The sequence below is a fragment of the Podarcis bocagei genome (genome assembly GCF_964188305.1).
Source record: "Podarcis bocagei genome assembly, chromosome: 9".
Classification (NCBI taxonomy): domain Eukaryota; kingdom Metazoa; phylum Chordata; class Lepidosauria; order Squamata; family Lacertidae; genus Podarcis; species Podarcis bocagei.
Genome location: NC_138134.1, coordinates 35,568,268 through 35,594,623, shown reverse-complemented (window position 1 = coordinate 35,594,623; position 26,356 = coordinate 35,568,268). Strand labels below are relative to the sequence as shown.

General features: G+C 42.8%; 1 protein-coding gene across 2 annotated transcripts in view; it reads left to right on the top strand.

Moving 5' to 3' along the window:
- Positions 1 to 25,873, top strand: part of CPE (carboxypeptidase E) — a 72,088-nt gene extending 46,215 nt beyond the window's left edge. Inside the window, exons 2-9 of one of the 2 annotated variants that reach the window (XM_081208946.1) lie at positions 9,941 to 10,137; positions 13,337 to 13,504; positions 14,968 to 15,089; positions 16,635 to 16,813; positions 21,181 to 21,320; positions 23,832 to 23,931; positions 24,572 to 24,690; positions 25,113 to 25,873. In XM_081208946.1, coding sequence (XP_081065072.1) covers positions 9,941 to 10,137; positions 13,337 to 13,504; positions 14,968 to 15,089; positions 16,635 to 16,813; positions 21,181 to 21,320; positions 23,832 to 23,931; positions 24,572 to 24,690; positions 25,113 to 25,211 — 1,124 coding nt within the window. In that variant the 3' untranslated portion in view covers positions 25,212 to 25,873. Of the gene's footprint in view, positions 1 to 9,940; positions 10,138 to 13,336; positions 13,505 to 14,967; positions 15,090 to 16,630; positions 16,814 to 21,180; positions 21,321 to 23,831; positions 23,932 to 24,571; positions 24,691 to 25,112 lie in introns of both variants that reach the window. The other variant, XM_081208945.1, reaches the window with a different exon arrangement.
- The last annotated feature ends 483 nt before the right edge of the window (positions 25,874 to 26,356 follow it).

Below are 26,356 nucleotides of genomic sequence, written 5' to 3'. Positions count from 1 at the left end.
CCAACGCTTTCTGCCAGCACGTTCCGGGGGTTCGACTCGGACGAGGACCCGATACGAGACGCCCGTTCCCCGGAGGGGTCACCCTCGGGATCTGCCTCAGAACCCTCGTATTGGTGGGACGATAGACCAGAGGAGCAGTGGCGCAGGAAGTGGCAGGAAGGTCCAGGACGAGCAACGCCGCCAGGAGGAAGTGAGGGAGAGACGGACATGGACGTTTTCGGGGACGACCCTGGTTTCGAGCACGGCGGCACAGAGATGGAAGCGGAGGCGACCGTCGTCGACGAGAGCAGGGAGGCAGAACCGGGAGACTTCAGATGGAGGCCCGCCACGGGAAGCGAACGGTATCCGACGTTCGTCCCTCTGACACAGCAGCACCCAGTTCCCGCACCGGAAGGAGGGGAGGGGGGAACGGGGGGCTTCGAGGGGGGGATGGATGTCAGGGGTTCAGGAGCAGAGGCAAGGGCAAGGGAGGAAACAGAGAACGAGGGGGAGGAGGCAGAAGAAAAGATGAGTGATGACGACGACCCGAGATCTCCGAGTCTTTCCAGTGAATCAGAAGATTCACAGAAAGGAGCACCAGTGGTCAGGGCAAGGGGGGAGCCTAGGGGGACACCCCAGGAAGATAGAGCCAGAGGGGACTCAGAGGAGAGCAGTTGGAAATCGGGACCAGCATCACAGCCAGAGAGCAGGGAAGAGGAGGAGCGCCAGAGATCAAGCGCTGGCAGCTCGCAACAGGGGGGAGGGCATGAGTCAGGAGTGGCCACACCTCCATCGGGGAGCGAAGAAACGGTCAGACAGAAAGTGGAAGGTTGGGCGCGCGTGCCAAGTTCAAATGCACAGGAAAGTGACGCAGTAGGCAGCCAGGAAAGGGAGCCAGGTCCTAAAGCCCGGCGCAAGGAGACAGGGAGTTCCGGGGGGTCGGCGTCAGAAGAATCCCGGAAGGAAGAGACCCCGGGGGGCAGAGGGACCCAGAGGAGAGCAGTCAGGCGGAAAAGGTGGAGCAGGGCTAGGATATTAAGTTGGTGCACAAGGGGCGGAGACTCAGACGGAGCTTCGCCGATCTAGCCATTAGACGTAGAGTTGCACGCAGCAGCTTGGGAATGGAAACTGTAACTCAATAAAGACTTTTACTTAATGACCGCTGGCTAGCGTGATCCTCTGTGAGCTAGGATCTTGAAGCAGCTCTGACAGGTGCCAATAACAAAATGGCTGCCAACGGATGTGGCACAACACAAAATGGCTGCCTCATCTAAAAGAGCAGAAGAAGAGACAGGACCACAGAATGGTGCAGGTATATACACTCCCCATCAGCAGGAAAAAGGTACCTACATCAGCCACTAATGCACCTGCCCTTCATAGCTTTGTTCAGAACAGAAGGAGGGGAGGGTGTCCACTTCTGGCATCCAGGGACAGGTCAGCATAAGTATGTGTCCAGTGTAGGAGAGACCAAACCAGTGCAGAGAGAAATTGAACAGGAAGAGCAAACAGCCTCATGTGGATTTTTGAGGGGATTTTTTCTCAGGCCTTATGCGGGCACATTAGCACATGCCTGAATCAGATACAAATGTGGTGTGTTCAAACATGTACAGTGCTACCTCAGGTTACAGACACTTAAGGATACAGACGCTTCAGGTTACAGACTCTGCTAACCCAGAAATAGTACCTCAGGTTGAAAACTTTGCTTCAGGATGAGAACAGAAATCGCGTGGCGCGGTGGCAACGGGAGGCCCCATTAGCTAAAGTGGTACCTCAGGTTAAGAACAGTTTCAGGTTAAGAACGGACCTCCAGAATGCATTAAGTTCTTAACCTGAGGTACCACTGTATTTTGAAACTGTGCATTTAGCATGCAGAATAAAATATGCAAAAGAGCATAATACATAGCAGCTCTAAGAACAGGATGTTCCAGAGAGAGACTACAACTCCTCTCATGTCCCAGCTGGCACATCCAATGGTCAGGAGTGATGGAAGTTGTAGTTTACAACATTTGACTATCCCAGGTAATACCAGCAATGGCATGCTACTTTGGGGTCACTGCTGTGCTGTCTGTTTTTTTGTTTTGTTTTTAAATCTAGCTAAACTACTCTCTTAAAAGATTTCCTCAACTTTCTTGCAGGCAGTGTTAAATAGTGCACCTTTTAATCTTCTTTCTCTTTGCCACTGTGATCATCAAATTGCATTTCATCCCCCTAACCTATTTATCTTCACCTGTTTATTTTGGCAAGACTGCATAAGGGGATAAAGTGATGCAACAGTGTTAATCTGCTGTGTTCTTCCTGTGTTTGTTTTTCCTTGAATCAATCAAACAAAAAGTCACATTTTACGTTATGGAAGCTTTCTGTGAGCACTGTGTTTATCCATAAAGGGCAATGGCTAAAGCTATGAGCAATAGGTATTAGTCATTTTTATATACCGTAATGGGCATATAATGTTATTAAAAGAAAACATCACACCCTATTGAACAAGGGAGGGCAGCTCATATTTAGCCTGCTTATACGAAGTTGTCTTCTGACTAATGTTCTGATACGAATCATATGCTTCTGGTGGTGTTCATTGCTGTTGGAACTACAGGCACTACAGTATTCATTCAAGATAGCTTTAAATGTCCTGTGGGTTTTCATGTAAGTATGCATGCATGCATACGTGGTGTGTGTTTATGCTACCCTTTAGTGCTTGGAGAATGCAGCTTCCATAGTCTGTACTTTAAAGCAGACAAACTTCAGCAATTCACCCAGTTATATGCATTTCCAAATATGACAAACCTGAACCATTTTAAGGGAAAATATTTGGATAGAGAAAGGAGAAATGAAACCAAGTTATGAAAGTAAAGCCACTATCATATTTTTCCTCTACATTGAGCTTATGTTTGTTCACCTAGTTCCTGATTGTTTCTGGGCACCTGCAGTCTTACTAGTGCCAAAGTGACATGTGGGCTTCCTTAGACAGCCTTTTATTGTTAATTCATGATGATTTGTGCTCATGGTGGTATTGGGGTGGTTATATGCAATCCTGCTTTCAATACTTTGCACCTGCAAATGTTTTGGGGCAGACATTTCCAGTAAGTGTGTTTCCTGTAACTTTCTCAGATTTTCTAACTTTTTTGGACCTGCTTTTGTTGCACTAAGGCACAAGGGCGCCCCTCCAGGTGGCAATAATGTGCTAACAGTAGAACGATGTCTGGATGTTCCATTATAAATCCATCACTAATATGCTATTTTTGTGTCAATAACATGTTGCAGAATACATCTGCAACAAACAAGCAAACAGACCCAAATCTGGACAGGCCCTGTATTCTTCTATATACTTAACAAGGAGGATTTTGTATAGTAACAGACTTCCATCAACTCAGTTGAGCATCACTATAAAGTGTTGAATGCATTTCTTATTGGGAGCAGCTGCACTGTCACCCGCTATGTGCTGCTGGATTTTCAATTTCCCATTTATTCATATAGTAAACAAAAAATGAAATGGAACTGTCAAACCGAATCCTGTTGACTTGATGGACAGTTGGCAGAAATGAAATGACACATCTTCTGCAGCCTGCAAAAGATATATTAAAAAATGTCAAATATACCTCACAATGCCTCACAATGAAGTATATTACACAGATCACAAATGTTGTTATTTAGTTTAGTCATGTCCGACTCTTTGTGACCCCATGGACCAGAGCACGCCAGGCACTCCTGTCTTCCACTGCCTCCTGCAGTTTGGTCAAACTCATGCTTGTGGCTTCGAGAACACTGTCCAACCATCTCGTCCTCTGTCGTCCCCTTCACCTTGTGCCCTCCATCTTTCCCAACATCAGGGACTTTTCCAGGGAGTCTTCTCTTCTCATGAGGTGGCCAAAGTATTGGAGCCTCAGCTTCAGGATCTGTCCTTCCAGTGAGAGATTACAAATAGTTTATAATTATTATCAAAGCATACATATATGATATGCTAGCTGATCAGAGAAATATATTTGCTCATAATGCACACAATAAACAGAGGAATCTAGTCAGCCTATTGCTGTATATGAATAACGCAACCATAACCAACCTGGTATCCTCCTGATGTTTTGAAATACAACTCCCATCAGCCCAGTTAGCATAGGCAATGGTCAGGGCTGATGAAAGTTGTAGTCCAGCAACATCAAAAGGGCACTAGATTGGGAAGGCTGAAATATCTAAGTCAGGCATAGGAGGCCACCTTGAACAACGATGAAAGTCACTTCCCCAGGATGACAGGGGCAAGAACAAAGATGCTGCTTTCTGTCCTGGAAGAGCACTTCTACTTTCAAATTGGTTTGTTTGCTGCATCTTTGGAGATAAGAAGTTCCATCTTCAGCTCTCATTGAGCCAAGTCTTGTGATACAAAAGGAGAAGAGCTAGAGAAGAGCAGTGAATATATGACCTCCCCCTATACCATGTGATAGTGGATGAGAAGGCTAGGCTTGTTGCAGAGGAGTTATGCCATTCTTTACACCCCCTTAAAAAAGAAATAAACCAATGCCTACGTCGGAGAAGTGAAATGCATGGTTTCAAAGAATTAGATGGTCCTCAAAGGAAAGTTCCAAAAGTAACTCAGCCATATTGGGGTGGAGGGGTTATGTCACTGAATTGCATAAGAGACCCAATCAGTATATGTGACAATGGTGTGAATCCATTCCATGCTGTTGTATTCTTTCTGTATCTGGGAAAAGTATGAAATTATGTGCTTTAAATGCATGGGAAATGCAATATCCTCACAATGGAAGGAAAGATACGTGCACTGTGTTCAAAATCCTCTGAAGCTTGGGATAAGCCATCTGGTATGAAATTTGTCCCACTTACTGGCCAAGAAATTGCAAGAGGGAAAACGATAACTGTTTATGGCCCATTATTTGGGAGAAAGCATTAACACTCACTTTGATCGCCGCTCCAACAGACTGAGTGAGTTCTGGCGTGAATAGCTTTCCACAGAAACGCTTAAATCCTTCAGAGCCCCTGCAGCATCATTAACAAGACTGCTCCAGTAACAGCCAGCAAGTAAAGGAAAGTGAACAAAGGAGCCAAATAATTCTTAGGTCGAGGAAGATCTAATGGGGCAGGGAAGACCACTGTGAAAACTCACAGTGTTCCAAAAAAGTGCAATGGCAACATTCAGCCTAGAACCTCAGTGACCTTGACATTGAAGCCTAACACTCTCTGTCTCCCTAGTTTGGCCATTAAATTTGTTGGTATCAGGTCTGGAAGCCTTCAAGCTCATCATGTTCATCAGATGGTTTTCTCCTTTTCCCCAACCCCAATGTAAATTTCACAGCTTTTAAGGAGCAGTTTGGAAGAGGAGTAGAGAAAACGACTCTATTTGAATTCAAGACTGCTCCATGGTGGCAGTAACTTGTGCATCAGACAATAGTGTGAGTTAGACAGCTTTTAGGTCAAATAAATATATCTTGTATGGCTTACTTGTTGGTTCCCAGATGAAGAACTCAACACTTTGTAGCACTTATCTGACGAAGGACATGAACAAGGTGTTTAAGTATTAGGGAAGCAAGGCCTATGGTCTATTGTCTCAAATGGAAGAGGTATAGGACTGTGACTTTTTTGCTGTGTAGATTCTTGCAGCCCACCTTCATTCTTTTGTTCCTGGTGTTTTTGTCCTTGGAACATTTCCTTCCAGGATAGTACAAAGGTTTTGAGAGCCAGTGTGGTGTAGTGGTTAAGAGTGGTAGACTTATAATCTGGTGAACTGGGTTCGCGTCCCCGCTCCTCCACATGCAGCTGCTGGGTGACCTTGGGCCAGTCACACTTCTTTGAAGTCTCTCAGCCCCACTCACCTCACAGTGTGTTTGTTGTGGAGGAGGAAGGGAAAGGAGAATGTTAGCCACTTTGAGACTCCTTAGGGTAGTGATAAAGCAGGATATCAAATCCAAACTTCTTCTCTTCTTTGAGGAATGAATTCCAAACATCTCTCAAACCCACCTTCTGCCGTTAAAGTAAATACTGATGTAATGCTCCAGTTAACATTAGTTGAAATAGCTCTGGGATTGTCCTGAATGCTTCTGGAAATTGTTGCATGGGATGCTAATATATAACCAGGTACATAGCTGATTAAACCTAATTTAACCCAGCAGATGTTGCTGAGACCACATTAGGCTTAAAGAGAAGCTGTTCTGTCTCACTTGATCGTGAACTAAGCTGTATACAAGCTGCATGACTTCTCCTCCTACACATTTAGTATTAAAACTGCACAAATCACAGATTTCCGGTATGGCAGATAGTACTTTAAAAACCTGTTTCCCAGATGCCTTGAAAACAGACTGAGCTTTACTTTCCCCATAATGGTCATTTTCCTGTGAGCAGAATGTTCAATTTCCTTCTTGCAAAATTGTATTTTAAAGTGATTTCTGGATAATTTCACTGTAATTGAAGGCAAAAACTCGACAGGATTCTGACTTCAAATACATATAGGTTAATTAATTTCCTGTTTCTTATGGTGTTTATATTTGAAAAAAATGTATGGCTGCAAAAATTGTGTATATATTTTAATATTTAAAGCTGACAGGCAAATGGATAGAATCAGAAACACCAAGCTTAGTAACACACAAGTCACACTGGATTTTCCCTAATGTTTAGGAGAGAATAGAAATAACACTAGAAAGTACAATTTTATTCTAAGTTTCAGACAAAATGCTGCTCACAAAGAAGTCTAAGCCTTAAATTTTACTCTGTAGTCTGTGAGGTTCTATTTACATAAAATTGTTAGAAAAACTGTTCAGGATTTGTTTCTGATATCCATGCCCAGTATTTTTTGGACTTTCTATGAGTCCATTTATAATTTTCAACAATTAAAAGATCCAGGAATCTGGCAAATCTTATAGAAGATTCTCATGCTTCTTCCTTCACAAACATGCTTTCTATATAGCCATAATATAAGGCCCAAGTTTTCAAAAACAGATTCTAACCTTTGGCTGTATCAAAAACAAATGTAGATCAAGGAGCATTTTTCCAAGTAATTTGTCACTCTATTCTAGCCTTCTCCAACCAGATGATGTTGGACTCCCAATTCCAGTCAGACCCAAACAGCATGGCCCAATGATCAGGGAAGATGGGAATTGCGGACCAAAACATCTGGAGGGCACCAGGTTGGGGAAGGATGCTCTTCTTTACTATGAGGTTGCTAGTGTCATGGGGAACCCACAAATCAGAGGTATGTTGCTACCAGCCTTCTGTTGCCTCTAAGGTGAGGTGAGGTCAATTCCCATGGCTATGAGATAGCACTAGGCCTACTTCAGGACACTTCAGATATGAAGTACTTGCTATTATTACAGACACATATAGCTGACAGATTAATAGCACTTTCCCACATTAATTTATGGAGATTATGATCTTGTATCACCAAAATTATATTTTAGGGCACTTGTCAGATGAGATTTCTTCATTGCAGGAGGTTGGACTTGGCTTCCTTCCATGATTCTATTATTCTTTTTTCCCTTGTTCCAAATGTCAGCTAACTTACTATTTAACTTATTATTTATGGTACACAGAAAACTGCATTTCTTAATAGAATGAATGAAGGGGAAAGGCATTTGAAATGGGCAAAACAAAACATTACATTCTATTGTGGTTTGGGGGATTAGAGACAGATTGAAAAGCATTTTTATTTTATTTTTTAAATACACACTGATCATCTCAACATAAAGCTCCTTTTTTGGAAAAAAGTGAAGCCTTGTTTACTAAAACTGTGACCACATAAATGCAACACAAACATTTTTCATATACTTAGCTATCTTTATTAGTTAATTCTTTAGCTATTTTAAAATGGGAGGCTGTACGCAGGTACCAGCCCTTAGAAATCTTGGTGTTAAGCAGTATATATATTGTTGAGATAAATATTAAGATGCTTCCAGTGAAGACTTTCTGATTAATCATTTCACTAAGAGCTGATTAATCAGCTCACTAAGAGCTACACCACCTCTGTAATGCACGTTGGATTGTCACCAGGAAGCAATGCAATCTCTATAGTGCCAGGGAAGGCCCAACTCACCTCACATTTCCACAGTGAAGCAAGAGCTTCAGCAGGAACACTTGCTCTATCCAATGGAAAATCCCCCAGAGCCATCAGAAATACCTCAGAATCCATCAGCTTCTGATGGCGGACCATCCACCTTGGTCCCCCAATCCTGCAGACAGGAGTAGTTGATGCTAGATTAAACTTCACCAGAAAGTGGACCATAACAATGGGATAATATCTACCCTACTTCCAGACCACTCCCCTCCTCACAAGGAGCAAAGATCAAATCAAGGGGCATGTCCTGCTCTGTGTGTCGGGCGAGTGACCATCTGAGACAGTCCCAATGGTCACCATAGAGACTATGAAATCCCAAGCTGGTCTCAAGGCATCCTCAGTATGGATGTTGAAGTCATCCAGAGAGGCTGTTGGGCAGCATGGTGGATGGTACACCAACAGCATCCCTAGTCTGCTTCTTTGTTCCCAGCACCAGATGCAACCCCCCCCCCCAAGTCCTGTTCCAAGGAGGAGAGGGAACTTCATTGGCCTACCACAGTTCCCCCACCTTGTCCCTCCAGTTTGGCTTGGTACTTTACCAAATACCCAGGCAGGCAGAGCTGTGTTATGCCCGGCCCATCTTGCTCCCCCACTTAGGTTTTAATAATAAGTGCCTGGTCATACCATGTTTGTTTAAATATAACTCATATTACGGTTTTCTCATATGCCTAATGTATTTTGACTCTTGGTCTGAATTAACGTTTAGAATGATACTTTCTAGTGCAATCTTGAAGCGTATTTTAATATTGAAAATGGTTATTATCCAACTCTTTTCCCTTTAGACAAAACAGCTTATATGAATCAGAGACTATATTATTATTTTTTTTGCCAGACATTAAAAGAAAAGTCAGATTGTATTTCTCAGCACCAGCATTGCAGCAGCTGTAGATGTTGAAGAGACCCAGTATAGGGTTTTAGCTCTGCTTGCTGCTCCGGTAAAGTAATGTAATAAAATTGTTAATATTGGCGATTTGTTTATGTATATGTATAGTGTGTATAAATTATTGTACACTTATATATTCAAAGACTCTGGATTGGTTCTGCTGGATTGGTGGCACAGAGCCCCAACCCTGGTGCCACCTCATCCTTCTCCCTCCCAGTAAATGCCAGATATGTCTCTTGGAAGCTAGCATTGCATATCCCACCCCACCAGGTGAATCATTTTGAAGTATAGGATCCTGAACGCCTTGGTATTCAGACGTTTTGGCTCCTGAACGCCACAAACCCGGAAGTGAGTGTTCCGGTTTGTGAACGTTCTTTGGAACCCAAACATCCGACGGGGCTTCTGTGGCTTCCGATTGGCTGCAGGAGCTTCCTGCAGCCAATCAGAAGCCACACTTTGGTTTCCGAATGTTTTGGAAGTCGAACGGACTTCCAGAATGGATTCTGTTTGACTTAAAAGGTACGACTTCTATGCCAGTTTCAGTTTTACAGAGTTCACGGGAAATTCTGTTACTGTAGACAAAGGCAAGCACTTTTCCAAATAACTGCATTTTTAAAAATAAAAAGTCTGAATTGGAATCTTAGAAAATCAAATATGACAACAACAATAATGCAGAATGCAATTACACATGCTTGCATTATTATTTCAATTGGACATCACTCCTTGTTACACTATACAAGACTTTAGCCCGTCAGTGTGATCTGATACATGTTGGTTTGGATCCTAAGTTGTCATGATCTGCTGCGCATTAACATGAGTTCTGACTTTCCTTACATGAATACAAGAAGGGGAGCCTTAGATGTAGGTGGGAGGTGATAGAAATCACCCGCTGAATTGAGAAGCAAACTAGGATCTGGGTGATTTTATTATATGATTGCATGATCGCTCTCCGCATGTGATCTGATGCGTACATTATTCATTTTGATTATTGTTATGTGTATATGCCCAACACCACATTTTTCTTTGTGTTTTAGGGGAGCCAGAATTCAAATACGTTGGCAACATGCATGGAAATGAAGCCGTGGGAAGGGAGCTCCTCATCTTCTTAGCTCAGTACCTCTGCAACGAATATCAGAAAGGCAATGAGACTATCATCAACTTGATTCACAGCACACGTATCCACATCATGCCGTCACTGAATCCAGATGGCTTTGAGAAGGCAGCGTCACAGGTATGCAAGCAGTAGCCACATAAGCAAATATTTGCATTAATAGAATTTGTCAAATGCATTTACCAGTGGTATTATTGCTCAGTGCAGCAGGTTTGAAATGAGTTTACAGTGGTGGGTAAAATCATCATTTATATTATGTCCTTGTGGGTGATATACAGGATGGAGTGATGGCCACCAACATGGCCTCGCCCCAGTATACCTGAAGGAGTGTCTCCACCCCCATCGTTCAGCCAAGACACTGAGGTCCAGCTCTAACGGCCTTCTGGTGGTTCCCTCACTGCAAGAAGCCAGGTTACAGGGAACCAAGTAGAGGGCCTTCTCTGTTGTGGTACACACCCTGTGGAATGTCAGGGAAATATACAACTATCTGACTTTTAGAAGACATCTGAAGGTAGCCCTGTTTAGGGAAGATTTTTATATTTTGTTGGAAGCCGCCCAGAGGGGCTGGGGAAACCCAGCCAGATGGGCAGGGTATAAATAAATTATTATTATTATTATTATTATTATTATTATTATTATTATTATTATTAAGGATTAGACAAATTCATGTAGGATGAGGCTGTCCATTGCTACTAGCCACATAGGCTATGTTCTAGCTTCACTGCCTGAGGCAATATGGTGTGGTTAAGGTTCCCGATCATGAGTACAGACCCAGAACAGCATGTACAGTTGTACATATGCAAAGTCATTTTTGTACATTCCTCCCAGCGTGCAGAAATTGGGGTCAGGGCCAGTGGATTGTCTTCTGATCTAATCCACACATTTATTGATGTGTGGATTGGGATGTAAGAAGAGGGCTTGTTTCCCACCCTGACAATGACCACCCCAAGGGCCTTCTAGCTTTAGCAGTATAACCATAACATATACACTTGGATTATTCTGTGTGTGTCATGAGTGAAAGGCCACTTACATGGCACTGTTCCTTAGTGGCTACAATGCCACAAACATTTGTTTGTGGTTCGAGGACCCGACCCCCGCGAAGTGAAATGAAGACACAAGGACACGTGATATAAGGTTGATGGGCTAGAAAAGGCCACAACTTTATTGATTACAGCAATGAAAAGGTATTGGCTTAGGCATTGGATCGAAACAAGTGGGTTTATTCACCAGTAGGTGGAGCCTGTTGATGCTAATCCAACTATAGGCTCACCCCTGCTGTCACCGAGGGTCGTGCCATGGCCTCCCGCCAAGCAGGCATTGGATGGAATACACGACCCCCAGATTCCTTTAACGGAATACCCCTAAAAATTGAAGGCATAGGCGATGGCCACACCTAGCACTTCGACACACCACAACACATTATTCCAATGCCTAACCTACCCACCAATACCACAAGAGTTGTGACGATTGCTACGAGGTAGGCGAAAAAACCAAAAAGCCTAATGCCAAATGGAAAAACTCCTACCAGGCAACCAGGGCGACCAACCTAAGGTCCATAGCAAGGCCAATGACCTAAGCCCTAACTAAAAGGGAGTGGAGGGTGGGTGACTCGCGACGGGGCGACGACGAGGAATGAGGCCAGGGAGAGGCTGGCGCTGCAGCAAAAGGCTGCTGAACGCGCCCCCTCCGCGGCACCTGGTTGGGTGGCCACCGGGGGGGTGTGAGCGCCAGCCAGGTGAGCTGGAGGCAGGGGGCCACGCCCCCTGCTGGGCGGTGCTCGGGCTCCCGACCACAACCACTCCCCTCTCTTTCAGGGAGGAGAGTCTTTATAAAAAATCATACCAATCTCTAAGTGGCTTACTTCTTCTTCTTTGGCAATTACTTGTAGCTGAGTAAGATAGTCTACCATAAACATGGTTTTAACAGTGAGTCCGTAAGTGACTGTAGAGGCCAATTCTGGATCCACATGTCCTTCCACAGTGGGGACATAGGTTTCCGGGCGGGAGTTGATTATGGTGAGTGTTTGCCAAACGTGCCTTCCTCTTAGCATGTTTCTCCCTTTCGTCCTGAGTTTGAGTGTCTTCAAAGTCCATGATAGCTTTGTAAAGGCTGTTCTCCAATTGGAGCGCTCGCAGGCCAGTGTTTAATAAAATCTCTAAGTGGCTTAGCTTACATAATGTGTGTAAATAGGCATTCATCGTTGTCATCCATGCCTGGTGTTATCTCACTTCCTCTCACTGGCATCCTGCATGTAATAGTATCCATGGAGCATTTTGCAGATTTCACCTAGCTTCTTTCAGTTTCAGATACATTGTACATGCAGTTAGAGCTATACCAAAGTTACTTGCTGATAAGTGAGTCATGGTTGCCTTGAAACACCAATAAATTATAGATTAGGGATGTTCAGTGTGGGAGCACCCTCTGGTGGCTCCATGTTACATTTTCCCACAAACACCTTGCATTTAAACACAAATTGGCCCAAAGGAAAGCTTTTCTTTTTCATATTTGTCCTGCATGTCTTATTCCAAGAACCAACATTGCTACTAATACTTTGATCGAGACATAGTAGATGTGTGCATTTATCTCACATTGAACTATTATTTCTAAATTTCAAGGACTCCTAATTTTATACAGCTGTGAGGAAGTGGCTATTAGAATGTCTACTCATTTTTTTAACCCATGTAATTTTCAATATCTACTATGTATTTTGGAAATTTGTTTGTTCACTGTACATTTGGACACCTTTAGATATCATAACCAAATTTTGTATGACGGTTCCTGAGATTGAGTAGCAGGTTTCTCTTTCTCTTTCTGGATATCATTAGACACCCTTTTGACTGGAGATGGCTGGTGGAACTTTTCAAAACTGCACTGATTTTAATCACTCTTTTCAAAACAGCAGTGATTTTATATATATATATATAGAATTCCTAAGCAGTGTCAGGTATGAGGCTGCTAGTTAGCTATATTTTTTGTTTAGTTTCGGTTAATTCACTGTGGCTAAGCACCACAGAACTTGCGTATCAACTCAGACACAATTCTGTCAACGGAGACAGTGAGTGTCAGTCATCAAGTGAAGAATATGCATGTGTTAAATCAGCCACGAGAATCGGTATGCTTCTGAGGACTAGATGCAGACACTGGCGAATGTTTCCAGAATGCCATGCTTTTGAATTTTTCTGAGAATCTTTCAAGTCACCACCAGACTCATCAGTGATGAGCTAAATGGGCCATTTCTCATGGAAACTGTGTTATACTATTAAATGATAGCATCGGTGCTATTTCCTAATAATCCCTCTTGATTACTTCTTCTTTTTAGCCTGGTGAACTCAAAGACTGGTTTGTTGGCCGAAGTAATGCCCAGGGAATAGACCTAAACCGAAATTTCCCTGACCTGGATAGAATAGTTTATGTCCATGAGAAAGAAGGAGGTCCAAATAATCACTTACTGAAAAGCCTGAAGAAAGCTGTGGATCAGAACCCAAAGGTAAATAATTGTAGTTTACCATCAATGTTATAGACTGTCATCTGTTCCTCTTCAGAGAGTTCTATATGCCCTTTCAATCAGGGGACTCATCTACATTAATCAAAATATAGTGATTTGAATGCGTTATAAACATGCAACAGCAGATGGAGCCAGATAGAACAAAAACCTTTCTATAATGATTTAATTTCTGACTTATTTATAGCGGTTTCTTTCCTGTGTGTAGATCCACCCAGGCATTAAAAAAAGAATCAATCGACGGGTGTTTGAAAATTTAATAAATAAAGCAGAATTGGGACAGAAAGTTGAATTGATTCAAATATTTCAGCACATGATAAAACTTTCTAGATTTCCATAGCATGTTTCTTTCAGATGACTAGTTTTACTCTATAGAGCAAAGACCTTTCCCCCCCCTTTTGGTACTCCTCTCCTTTTGTCTATGTGGTTGCAGATGGATATAGACAAATGGCCAGAACCTATGTATAATATGGTTGAGAACAAGGTGAAAACCAAAGGTTGTGCAAAATCCAGAGGAGTATTTTTTTAGGTTTCAACTTTAGGTCTTCTCTGGACCAGGAATGCTGAAAAGGCAAGCAGACAGGATCAGAACTAGGAATTCAAGATAAGATGGACAAGGGCTTCAGGACAGGACATGTTAGCGTTTTTAAGAGCATGATGCTAGAACATCTTTTTAAAGAGCATCCTTTTTTCTTGCTAGTGTAGAGCAGAAGGGCATACTTGACCTCAAATGTATTCTCAACACTTCTTTGTTCATTTGTTTTAGTATTTACGGGCCATTTTGCCATTGGAAGGCCCTCGAAGTGCCTTACGGTACAAACAAATACAGCAAAAGTCCAATGATCGCAACAATAAAACATTAAAAACAGAGAATACAAAGGACAGTAAAGTTAGGCAACAAAGAATATCAAAGAGGCCATAACCAAGCATAAAATTCCTTAAGGCTAAAGGTCTGACGGTATAAAAGTCTAGACCACCTGATGACATGCTTCTAGAGTGGCATATTTTCTCCCCTACAAATTCAAACTGCTGCTGTTTAGACATTCCCTGGAGATCCAGATCTCTCCTGAATATTCAGTTGGACCCAAGGCCAGAAATGGGTGAAGGCAGCAGGGGAGCTCTGTGGGCTTCTTCACATACACATATTGTGTGACTCTGAGGCCAAAATCCAACAGAGAGTTAAGATGGCTGAAGCCCATTAATGTGTTGTGTTTAGGCAACTTGTGTAATGCACATATTAGTAAACTTGTGTGTTTTAATCTTACATCAGCACCTTTTATTGGTACATCCTGAAGATATAATGTAATTCTAATTCAATTTTCAGAAGTCATGGAACTTAGAGTCACAGGACTCTAAATAAAGCTTATATGATAGCGCTTGTTATACAGTATTAACCTATTTACTGGCTTTGAAGTGCTGGTGAATAATACATGTTTCTTCTTCAATAGCTTGCGCCTGAAACAAAAAGTGTAATTCACTGGATTATGGATATCCCCTTTGTGCTGTCTGCCAACCTCCATGGTGGGGACCTTGTAGCAAACTACCCTTATGATGAGACTCGAACTGGTATGTACAATACACTTGAATGTGCAATCTATTCATTTCAAAGGCATGTGAAATGTGCCATCATTTTGGAGCTATAGAAAGTTCAGTTCCCATAATTCTGTGGCAGTATGTAATGTCTTCAGAAAGTTACAGTATTTCTGCATGCCACTGGCAGCTGATAGAATTACTGATTGCTGATACAGTGTAAGAGAGTAAGGTTTAGAACAGGGGTACGCAACCTAAGACCTGGGGGCCGGATCCAGCCCAATCACCTTCTAAATCTGGCCCATGAATAGTCTGGGAATCAGTGTGTTTTTACATGTGTGCTTTTATTTAATATGCATCTCTGGGTTATTTGTGGGGCATAGGAATTTGTTCATCCCCCCCTCTAAAACATGGTCCAGCCCCCCTACAAGGTCTGAGGGACAATGGACCGGCCCTCTGCTGAAAAAGTTTGCTGACCCCTGGTTTAGAATTACTGTAGACACCAGAAGTCAGCAGTGTAGGAAAGGTGGTATTCAGCACCCTGCAAGGGTATGGTTGCTTACTAAAATGAGCCAGTTTAAACTATGGTTTATAAAACTGGCTTGTTTCAACATTAACCACAGGTGAGAGTTTCGACATAATGCTAAACTATGGTTAATTTCTATCTTGGCCACACTGGGGCACAAGCGAGAGGCTCATGCAAAAAATCATAGTTTATCATTATGGCCAAATCAGGTCTTCTAATAGTCACTCTTTAAACTTTCTGTTACCACAGGCATTGTTTCAGAAAACCTAGCTTTGTTTCTGGATCTATAATTAATAGGGAGCTGCAGCCAATGCTTGTTCTCTGGTGCATATATCTACAGATATATCACACTCACACCCTACATCTTAAGTATCTTTTAAAATACCTCATATGTAATCTTTATAAAATGTAAATGTGTAAATGTGTCCCTAAATGTTAGTGGCTAAATAACATATGTGAGATGAATGCACTCTGCTTTTGCCCTGTAACTTGAAATGATATCCACAGTATGAAGACTACACTGTGACCAACTGATTCATGCCATTTTGCATCAATTAAAAATCCTAAAATTAAAATAAAAGTTGTGGAAATAACAATCATCTTATTTCTCTTTGGTGATCATCAGGTAGTTGATCTCACCGTATTTTATTTTTCTTAAGAAATATTTGCAGATTAAAATGCATGATTCTTGCTCAGATAATTTTAACTGCAACGTGGCTGCCTGATTTTTATGTGTAATGTGTCTAGATTTAAATCAATACAAATAAGGACAGTTTTAGCTACCTTTGTTTTTGTATTCATGGTTGTTTTATTGTTCTGAGCTCTTTTATTGAACTTGGATTTATTGTTTTAAATGGCTCTGATAATCTTTTAAAAATGGAAAGTAGTCTAAAAATGATTTTAAATAAATAAATTAAGTGCATCCAGCCTTTTTCCTATGAGACTTCCCCCACCCCCAATAGTAAATACTTTGGGCAAAAGCAACAGACACAGAACAACATAGAAAAAAATAAGTCTATCTGTTCCTCTACATGTTTTTGGTTTTCTTTCCTCAGGCAGTGCACATGAATACAGCTCCTGCCCAGATGACGCTATTTTCCAAAGCTTAGCTCGAAGCTATTCATCCTTTAATCCCGCCATGTCTGATCCAAACAGGCCACCATGTCGCAAGAATGACGATGACAGCAGTTTCATAGATGGAACAACCAATGGTGGGGCTTGGTACAGTGTTCCAGGAGGTTTGTGTCAATGCATTATGATACTTCAGAGATTCGTTTATTGTAGAGAATAACAATTATAGTGTATACACAAACACCAACACACGTGAATGGACAGTGGGTCTCAGCAGGAAATCAACTGCTGGTTCCCTTCACTGTAGCTAAAACTTGCAACTTCTAAAATTGCCTTCACTTATGTAAGTTTAACTTGGCAAAATGTATTACTGTTCCGTCAACACCTTTGCACATCTCTATAGAGATAAAAGTGTCTTCTGAAAGCTCATCTCTCAAATGTGATGAGAGAAGTGGCCCTCTAGGAATAAATGATTTGTGCTCACAACAATCAGTGACAGTCATACTGCTATTTCTTATATCTACTACAAAAGTATCCCGATATGGTAGAGGCTAACCACCAAGTAATTTGGAGGGATAATCCCGGCCACACAAAAAGCTTAATATGTGACCAGAGAGAGGATGTAAGAGGCAGATATAGAATACAGTGGAGGAGAGGGGGAAAACAGCTATGCATATATACCGTAAAACTTGAAAGCTTCTTTGTTCAGTTGTACAGGATGACAAGGTACAAAGAAGGACAGGTTTCCTGTGCCTTGAAAATAGTTAAGCAGAACTACAAATTTCAAGAAGAGCAACTTTTCTCAGCACCGCTTGCACCTGTTGAATAAACTATTGAAGACATAGAAGTACCTGGTCACCTTGCATGTATAGATGAATATGAGTGAAACAGTCAATTTTCCCCAAGACACATAATAGCCAGACATTGGAGGGTTTTCCTCTGCTTTTAAGCACCCCTGAACATTGCTAGTCTGTATTCCTAAAAGGGCTCCCAAAGTGCAGGATTAAGGGACTCTAATCTGATTCTCCTGCACAGAAATAGCACCAGCAAGAAGATTACCTTGTCCTGCAGCCAGACTGCATTTTCAGTGCTGATGGATATATTCCTGTACATTAGCTGCTTAAGTCCTATTGAAGTCAATAGGAGCAAAGCAACTTTACAGGCTGCAGGACTGTGGCCTTTGCTTTTAAGGTGTTGTCAGCCTAGTCTGCAACTCTTGCAGCTGTTACTCATTTTAATTACCGTATTTTTCGCACTATAGGACGCACTTTTCCCCCTCCAAAAATGAAGGGGAAATGTGTGTGCGTCCTATGGTGCGAATGCAGGCTTTTGCTGAAGCCTGGAGAGCGAGAGGGGTCCGTGCGCACCGACCCCTCTCGCTCTCCAGGCTTCAGGAAGCTATCCCAAGTCTTGCAAGCCCGGCGGGATGTCCCGCGGGCTCGCAAGGCTTGCGGGCAGCAGCCTGCACCCAAAAGCTGGGGACAGCGGGGAGGCACAGAGCCGCCACCCCGCTATTCCCCGACCTGATCTGGAGGCTGGCGGGGGGAGAAGCAAGCCTGCTTCTCCCCCCCCCCAGCCCCACAAGCTCGGGGGATAGGGGGATGTTGAAGCGCCGCCATCCCGCTATTCCCCGACCTGATCTGGAGGCTGGGGGTGGGAGAAGCAAGCCTGCTTCTCCCCCCCACCATCCCCACAACCTCCAGATCAGGTCGGGGAATAGCGGGATGGCAGCGCTCCGCCATCCCGCTATTCCACGACCTGATCTGGAGGCTGGGGGTGGGAGAAGCAAGCCTGCTTCTCCCCCCCACCAGCCCCACAACCTCCAGGCTTCAGGAGAGCCCCACCGCCAGCCCCACAAGCTCGGGGGACAGCGGGAGAGGCGCAGCGCACCCTTCCCGCTGTCCCCCGACTTGGTTAGAAGGCTGGGGGGGGGGGAGAAGCCTGCTCCTCCCCGTCGCCAGCCCTGCAAACTCGGGAGACAGCGGGAGAGGCGCAGCGCGCCTTTGCCGCTGTCCCCCGACTTGGTTAGAAGGCTGGCAGGGGGAGAAGCCTGCTCCTCCCCGTCGCCAGCCCTGCAAACTCGGGGGACAGCGGGAGAGGCGCAGCGCGCCTTTGCCACTGTCCCCCGACTTGTCTAGAAGGCTGGCGGGGGGAGAAGCCTGCTCCTACCCGTCGCCAGCCCCGCAAACTCGGGAGACAGTGGCAGGGGCGCAGCGCGCCCTTCCCGCTGTCCCCCGACTTGGTTAGAAGGCTGGCCCAGCCCCGCAAACTCCGGGGACAGCGGGAGAGGCGCAGCGCGCCATCCCGCTGTCTCCCGACATGGTTTGGAGGCTGGCGGAAGGCTTCCTCCTCCCCCAGCCCCGCAAGCTCCCAGAGCGATGCCAAAGCTGCGCGCAGCTTCGGCATGGCTCTGGGTCCCTTCTGGGGGAGGGGGAAGCTCGGGCTTCCCCGCCCCAGCCCCGCGCCTGGCGCGGGGGGGGGATAAATTTTTTTTGCCTTTATTCCCCCCCCCAAAAAAATCTAGGTGCGTCCTATGGACCGGTGCGTCCAATAGTCCGAAAAATACGGTAAATTATTATTGTTGGACACACAACGAACATTCGTGGCATAGGTTTTACTATAGCAAATGGAGGCTTTGTATAGCAAATACAAAGGGGAACAAGATGTCGTGCATGCAATGCTGTGACACATTATGAAATTAGCAGACTTTTGTAATGTAGGGCTGACTTAAAAATGTGGAGTTGTAGTCAACTAAGTCCCACTCAGAGTAGACTCAGTAAAAGTAATGACTCTAAGTTAGTCATGTCCATCAGGGGGTCTACTCTAAGAAGGACTAGTCTAGAATACCACCCTCAATGTCTAAGGCTGTAATCCTAACCCTACTTACCTGGGAGTAAGCCCCACTGAAGCCCCACAATAAGTCTTAATTCTGAGTAGGCATGGTTAGGATTTCACTGTCATTTGCATTACACATTCATCTTAGCATTTATGCAAAATGTATTTACAGTGAATTGCATCAACACCATATTTTTCTAAAGCTTTATTTGTTTTTTAAATGGAGCACCATTGATTGATTGATTGATTTACATTTATTTATTTTATTTACCCAGAGGTTTCAGGGCAGTTCACAGATAAGATCAACATAAAAACCATAATATATATAATCAAAATAAAAGCAACAACCCAGTAACAGTGTTTAACAGTTTTTATTGTGAGAATAACCTTCTGGTACACTCCCTAGAATTTGCTGGAGATATCAATCTTAAAGTGTCACAGAGTATTTAGTTGCCACATTTAAAATATTTGGTATATATGAAAAACAAAATGTAGCCAAAATCTGGAGACTTGAATGCACGGTTGTCAAGTTGGACATCACTGACAATCTTTTCAAGGAAGCCCCGCCCCCTAAGCTCAGGCTTACTTTCGTTTGTCTCCTGTTCTCAACCCTGATGATAAGAGAGTACCTACATTTAGGTCTACACCTCACCATTCAGGTGATCAGTGCTGACTATGGTGAGCTCTATGTAGGGCATTCCAACTATGTCGGCATTAGAACATTCTGTATATTTAGTTCTTGATCCAGAAGGAGATGCATGTACAGAAGCCTGCTCCTATTTATTCACTCACTCACTCACTCACTCACTCACTCACTCATCTCCTTCCTTTTTCATTGGTGAGCATATGTCTTTGATTGGTTCATAATGTCTTAAACATGTGCAGCTGGTAATGTGTACTGTCGACACACATTTTAAAATTGGCTCCAACATTTTAAAGTCTCCTCCACATCATTAGCACTGGTACATTGCCTTTGGTTTTTCTTTTTGGTGAATTGCAGGATTAGGAAGAAACCCCTGTTTCAAATTATTTCTTGAAGCTTCATTGGCTGTGCCACTATCTGTCATTTGCATGTTTTATTGTACACATAATAACATGTTTCCTTGTTCATCTGGAATTAATTGAACTATACCTGGAAACTGTTTTTTTGGCTTCCGAAAATGGAACTTTTTGAGCCAAATGTATCCCAGTGGAATATACGCACCAGATGCAATATTAGGCTTCATACAATCATTACACAGAGCTGTGACTGCCAAGATATTCATTGCACGAAGTTAGCCATTTCGGCGCATTATGTATCTGACTTGAGTTCAAGAATCACATATTGAGTGAATTGTTGGCTGCCCAGGGAGTTTTATATACTAAAGGGCAGTGTGAATACTTCAAGCAAATAAGAAATAAACGTTAGCCCTGATTCTCCTATATTATACATCTGCTTATCTCTGGGTGGCCTTTAGCTAATTTACATTAATTTGAGAGGACAACATTTCTGAAAACTTTGATGCCATGGAGAAAACCATTCTTAAAATTGAAAAAACAACAACAACCCTGAAATATATGTGTGAGACTTTTAAAAACAGATTGTAGGGCTGGAGACCTGCTTTCGAGATTATACAGAGACATCTTTTAAGTCCTGTTTTCATTGCATAGAACTCAATGCTTGTCCAAATGTCAACCTGTCTGTATGCTTATAATGCAGGCATGCAGGACTTCAACTACCTCAGCAGCAATTGTTTTGAAATCACTGTGGAGCTTAGCTGTGAAAAATTCCCTCCAGAGGAAACACTGAAGAGTTACTGGGAGGACAACAAGAATTCACTTATCAATTATATTGAGCAGGTAAAAGAGAAGTAGGAAGGACAAGTCATGGCATGAGTGGGGCAGGAACCAACCCCAGATTAGTTATATCCAATTGTTCATCAATAGTTAAACCGTCTTCTGCTTAGTTGCACTCCATATGCTCAGACTGGGGATTTAATCACATATTGATTTATATTCAAACCACTTCAAAACATGATTATGAACCTAACCACGAGGCTACCTTTTTACATGAAAGCTTAACCCCACAGTAGAATGGCAAGGAAAGATTACCATGTGATCATGGTTTTCTCTCAGAAACAATTGCATAAATTCTCCCCCTGCTTGGGGATTTGAGAATAGAATGTGTTCTTGCACTGAAATGTCAGTCCTGTTTACAAAAGATTTATTAAAAGTTGGTAACTTTTAGCTGAGAGCACTAGTTTTCTGAATCACCAGCACTGTATTACAGGTCACACAAAAGGCCCATTCCAGCTTTCTAATCCATCACACAACTGCAATAGCAAAAGAGGGAATGAGTGTACATGCTCTTCCATAAGTTAGAGACAGGTATCTGAATTGGGGAGTCTGCTATACTCATGTATCCTCCCCAGGCAATGAGAGTCCTTGGGAGATCCGGACTCCAAATTGTATGGGAGCTTACACGAGTTGAAAAGTTTACCTACTTCAGTAGCTATTCCTCTGCCTTGTGGAGGGAAGTGGGGTGAAGCTAGAGCTTTGGCCTTGTTGCATGAGGAATCTGAATGCCTGACCAGGTCTAATGCATCAGATCCCTCAGAATATCTGCTATTATTTCTAAAAAGTGCCTAATGGTTGTCAATTGTACTGTTCCCGAGTATGGTCATCTCACTGTGGTGGGAAAAGTATACAGGATGGCATCTGACCAAGTCAGAGTAGTCTCATTTAAATTAATTGCCTTAGGGTCTACTCTGCATACTACTTAGATGCGGTCTATAAAGACTAACAACACAGTAAGGTAAAAAGGTAGAGGACCCCTGGACAGTTAAGTCCAGTCAAAGGCGACTATGGGGTTGCAGTGCTCATCTCGCTTCAGGCCAAAGGAGCCAGCGTTTGTCCATAGACAGCTTTCCAGGACATGTGGCCAGCATGACTAAACCACTTCTGGCACAATGGAACACCGTGACGGAAGCCAGAGTGCATGGAAACACCATTTACTTTTCCGCCGCAGTGGTACCTATTTATCTACTTGCACTGGTGTGCTTTTGAACTGCTAGGTTGGCAGAAGCTGGGAAAGAGAAATGGGAGCTCACCCGGTCAGGGGGATTCGAACCGCCGACCTTCTGATTGGCAAGCCCAAGAGGCTCAGTGGTTTAGACTACAGCTCCACCCGCAACACAGTGCCATGCAAGTGCACTCAGAAACAAATCTTGTTGCCCTGTGAGGCTTACACACCAAGAGTATCTGCATAGGAATTGCAATTTAAATGTCTTATTGTTCTTGCAACAGGATATGCTTACTTGCTGTAACTATGAGAAGTAATAGATTGTAAAACTGCAAGGGTGAACACTTCCCAGTATGGCCATCATAATCGCATATTACAGGATTTGATTAGAGATCAATCACAGCACTGTAATCAGCACCCAGAAACCTTCTGTTTCGTAAATAGTTTCTCAAAGGAAAAAAAAATCCATATAGAAGAATTATTGGTTTGTTACGCTTTGTCATTTAATCCCAAACTAGAGGAAATTCTGTAACTGGTACTATGATGCACTCAGTGTAGTTTACGAGTAAAACTAGAGATGAATAAAAACACATTTAAAACTAGTTTTTCTAGGGAGGAAATGCCCAGTTTGCCAAATAAAATATTCCCAAGGACTGACTCATTCAGTCATGCCTATTTAATTCTTTGTAAAATGTATACAGACGGCATTGCAGGCTTTCACCCTTCACTACAAGATAACTTTGTTAACTGTTAGGCACTTACTGTTTCACATAGAATCATCTGCAAAGTTTCTGCAAACTAGAATGGCCTTATGCAGACAATATGTTTTTATTTTGTTTTGCTGCTGCAAAGTTACCTTCTGTGTTTCTGGAGTTTATGAACTTCCAGCTAGTGGAGAAGGTGTCCCAACATCAGACGTGTTATGCCTGGACTCAAAGTCCTGCACTCTTTTGCTTGGAAGCCCCTGGTTAAAAGCCCAGCCATTAATGCACCAAATGGCCTTGGTCAAGCCACTGGCTGCATTCAGATAACCATATCTCAGCTTAATTGAGTAAGCCAAAGTATGAATGACCCTTTTGCTCGCACATACAGCCACTTCACTCAAAGACGTCTCTATTTAACCATAGTTTCCTGATTTGTCCATACCATAAAACAAGGATTAACCACTTTGGAACAAGCCAGGGTATAAACCTGTAGTTTTGAAGGGGTGTCTCTGACTGAATGCACCATATTTAACATGAGGGCAATATTGGCCTACTTCACAGGGCTCAAAAGATTATTTAACAGATGTAACAGAGAGCACATAAGAAAATACAGACCATTGATAACAAAGACATTTTTTCCCCCAGATCCATCGTGGGGTGAAAGGATTTGTTAGAGATCTTCAGGGCAATCCCATTGCTAATGCCACCATTTCTGTAGAGGGACTAAACCATGATATTACTTCAGGTAAGTTATGTCATATGTGATACATTTAAACAGGTGATGGCAGGGGCTTATATAATGGGTGCATGTCAAGAATAGAATCACATTCTCTCTCCCCACCACTCCCAATCCCATATATACTATTAGTCAAACTCAGAACAGCTCCCACGGCTTCTGCCTCTTTCAAGACGTTGAGGCATCTGAGCTCCAACTCCGGCGCCAACAGGATGTTCACCAGAACCCCGCCTTTTGCTTCCTTGATTAACGCCTTTCCCTGACCATCGTTAACCTATGAGCATGGGGAGGTTCTAGCTGACGTCCTACGTCTTCCTCTGACGAATCATTCCCTGCCCCCCTGTGTTATTGTTAGAGACTGCTTATCAGCGACTCGGCCTCTCTCCAGCCTCCTTTCGCTTACATAAGAATTTATCTCTTCTTCTCCTGCTAAGGAGGAAGGGGGTTGCTGGTGACTGGTTTCAAACTGCTGAGAAGGAAGCAAAACTACTTCTTCCTTCACTGACTCCCTGTTCCTCTCATCGTCGCACTGGGGAGCCCTGTCCCTGACATGCAGTAAAGAAACCAAAGTAGACCATGCATATCTGAAGGTTGCCCCTGCTGGTTCTAGAATATTTCTGGAAGTGGTAACATACTGCTTTTTCCACAGCTAAGGATGGTGATTACTGGAGATTGCTCGTACCTGGAAACTATAAAGTGACTGGGTCTGCACCAGGTTATCTAGCAATAACTAAAAAAGTGGCTGTTCCCTTCAGTCCTGCCATTAGGGTAAGTACCGCCTCCTTGGCGTAGCCTTGTATTGCATGCCAGTGACTTCATATTGGTTACATGTATATTGTGCAATAATACGATGCCCACAAGGTAACCTCATAGGCTCTCTGTGTAATATTCAGGGCCTTTTAACATTCCTGAGCACAGAAGGTGAACATTTGATGTGTTATTATTTATTCAATTTATATCCCGTCATTCCTCTTAAATTGGAGAAAGCATCTTTATGTTTCTTCAGAAGTAAGACCCACTGTGTTCAGGGAAGTTTGCTTCCAAGTTAACAGGCATAAGACTGCAGCCCCTACCATGAAAGCCATTTCATCGATTTCTGAGGTCCTAAATTTCAGGATATTACTTCAATTAAAAAGTCCAATGTTCATAAAAAATCTTGTTTTTTATTTTATTATTTTTCTCATGCCTAGGTTGATTTTGACCTGGAATCTCTGTCTGAAAGAAAAGAAGAAGAAAAGGAAGAGTTAATGGAATGGTGGAAGATGATGTCAGAAACTTTAAATTTCTAAGCAGAAGCTCTGAATTTACAGCTTTTAATCTACTACGTGTTGACTTAGTATACTGTACTGTGGAAAGTCCCTATATTTTAGATTTTGTGTAGCTCACAATATTTAACTTGAGTTTTTTGAGTATTTTTTTTAAAAAAATCAGTAATCTGCTCTACATAAAAACAAATTGCTAGATACTTTCATGCCATTGTTTGCAATCCTACATATTCAACATAGGGGAAGAATATCTGAATGAATGTCTCATCTACCTAACTTGAATACAAATCCTGAATGTGTAGGGTAAGCACAATGATGATAATAATACTAAACACACTATAGTAATTAGCAGTCACTTGCAACTTCTGCTGCTGATATGCGGCAGTGCAGGTGAGCAGATGATGTTTTCTAATGTCTCATGAAATAATGGCACTGCAAATGTATGCAGTAAAAGCTTGGTGTTGTAAGTGATGCTTTACTACAATTAAAGTTTGTTTATGTCTCTGTGGAAGAGCCATGTAAAATAAGTATAATGACTTGGGTTTCATCTACTCACATGGAAATAACTTTCATCATTCTTATTTAAAAGTGAAGAGGAATAGTACAACTTTTTCCCTTACTCTGTCCAATAATGTTCCCAAGTAACTTGGTAATCAGATTAAAATTTCTGGATGGATAAAGAATAACCCTATAGTGCCTGCATGTTGTTTTCTCTGCTTGCAGTGTATTCTGCTATCCCATTTGTCAGCAGTTGTTTGTGTATTAAGTAGACATGAGTTGCATGAAATGATGTCTGTATAATTTGCAAAAAGAGCAAAATATTAACCCAAAAGCTGCCTGACCCACTGGACTGGAAATTCAGTACGTGGCATGTGCTCCTAAAAGCCCAACCCCAAACAAATTTACTCAAAAGCACCAAGTTTAGTGGGACATGCTTCTCATAAGCTGAAATGAATAGTTTGGATTCTAAGGGTGTGTCTACTCAAATGAGTTTGCAGATGATCAGTATTTTGCAGGTCAACGCTTGCAGTTCAGGGGAGCAATCCCTGTTTTGATCAGTGCTGGTCCACACAAAGAAGCCAGATTGAGATATAACACAAAACCAACAACTTGCCATAACAGACTGGTAGGTCAGTATCTGCAACAGATACAATGATGGTTTCTGTGCT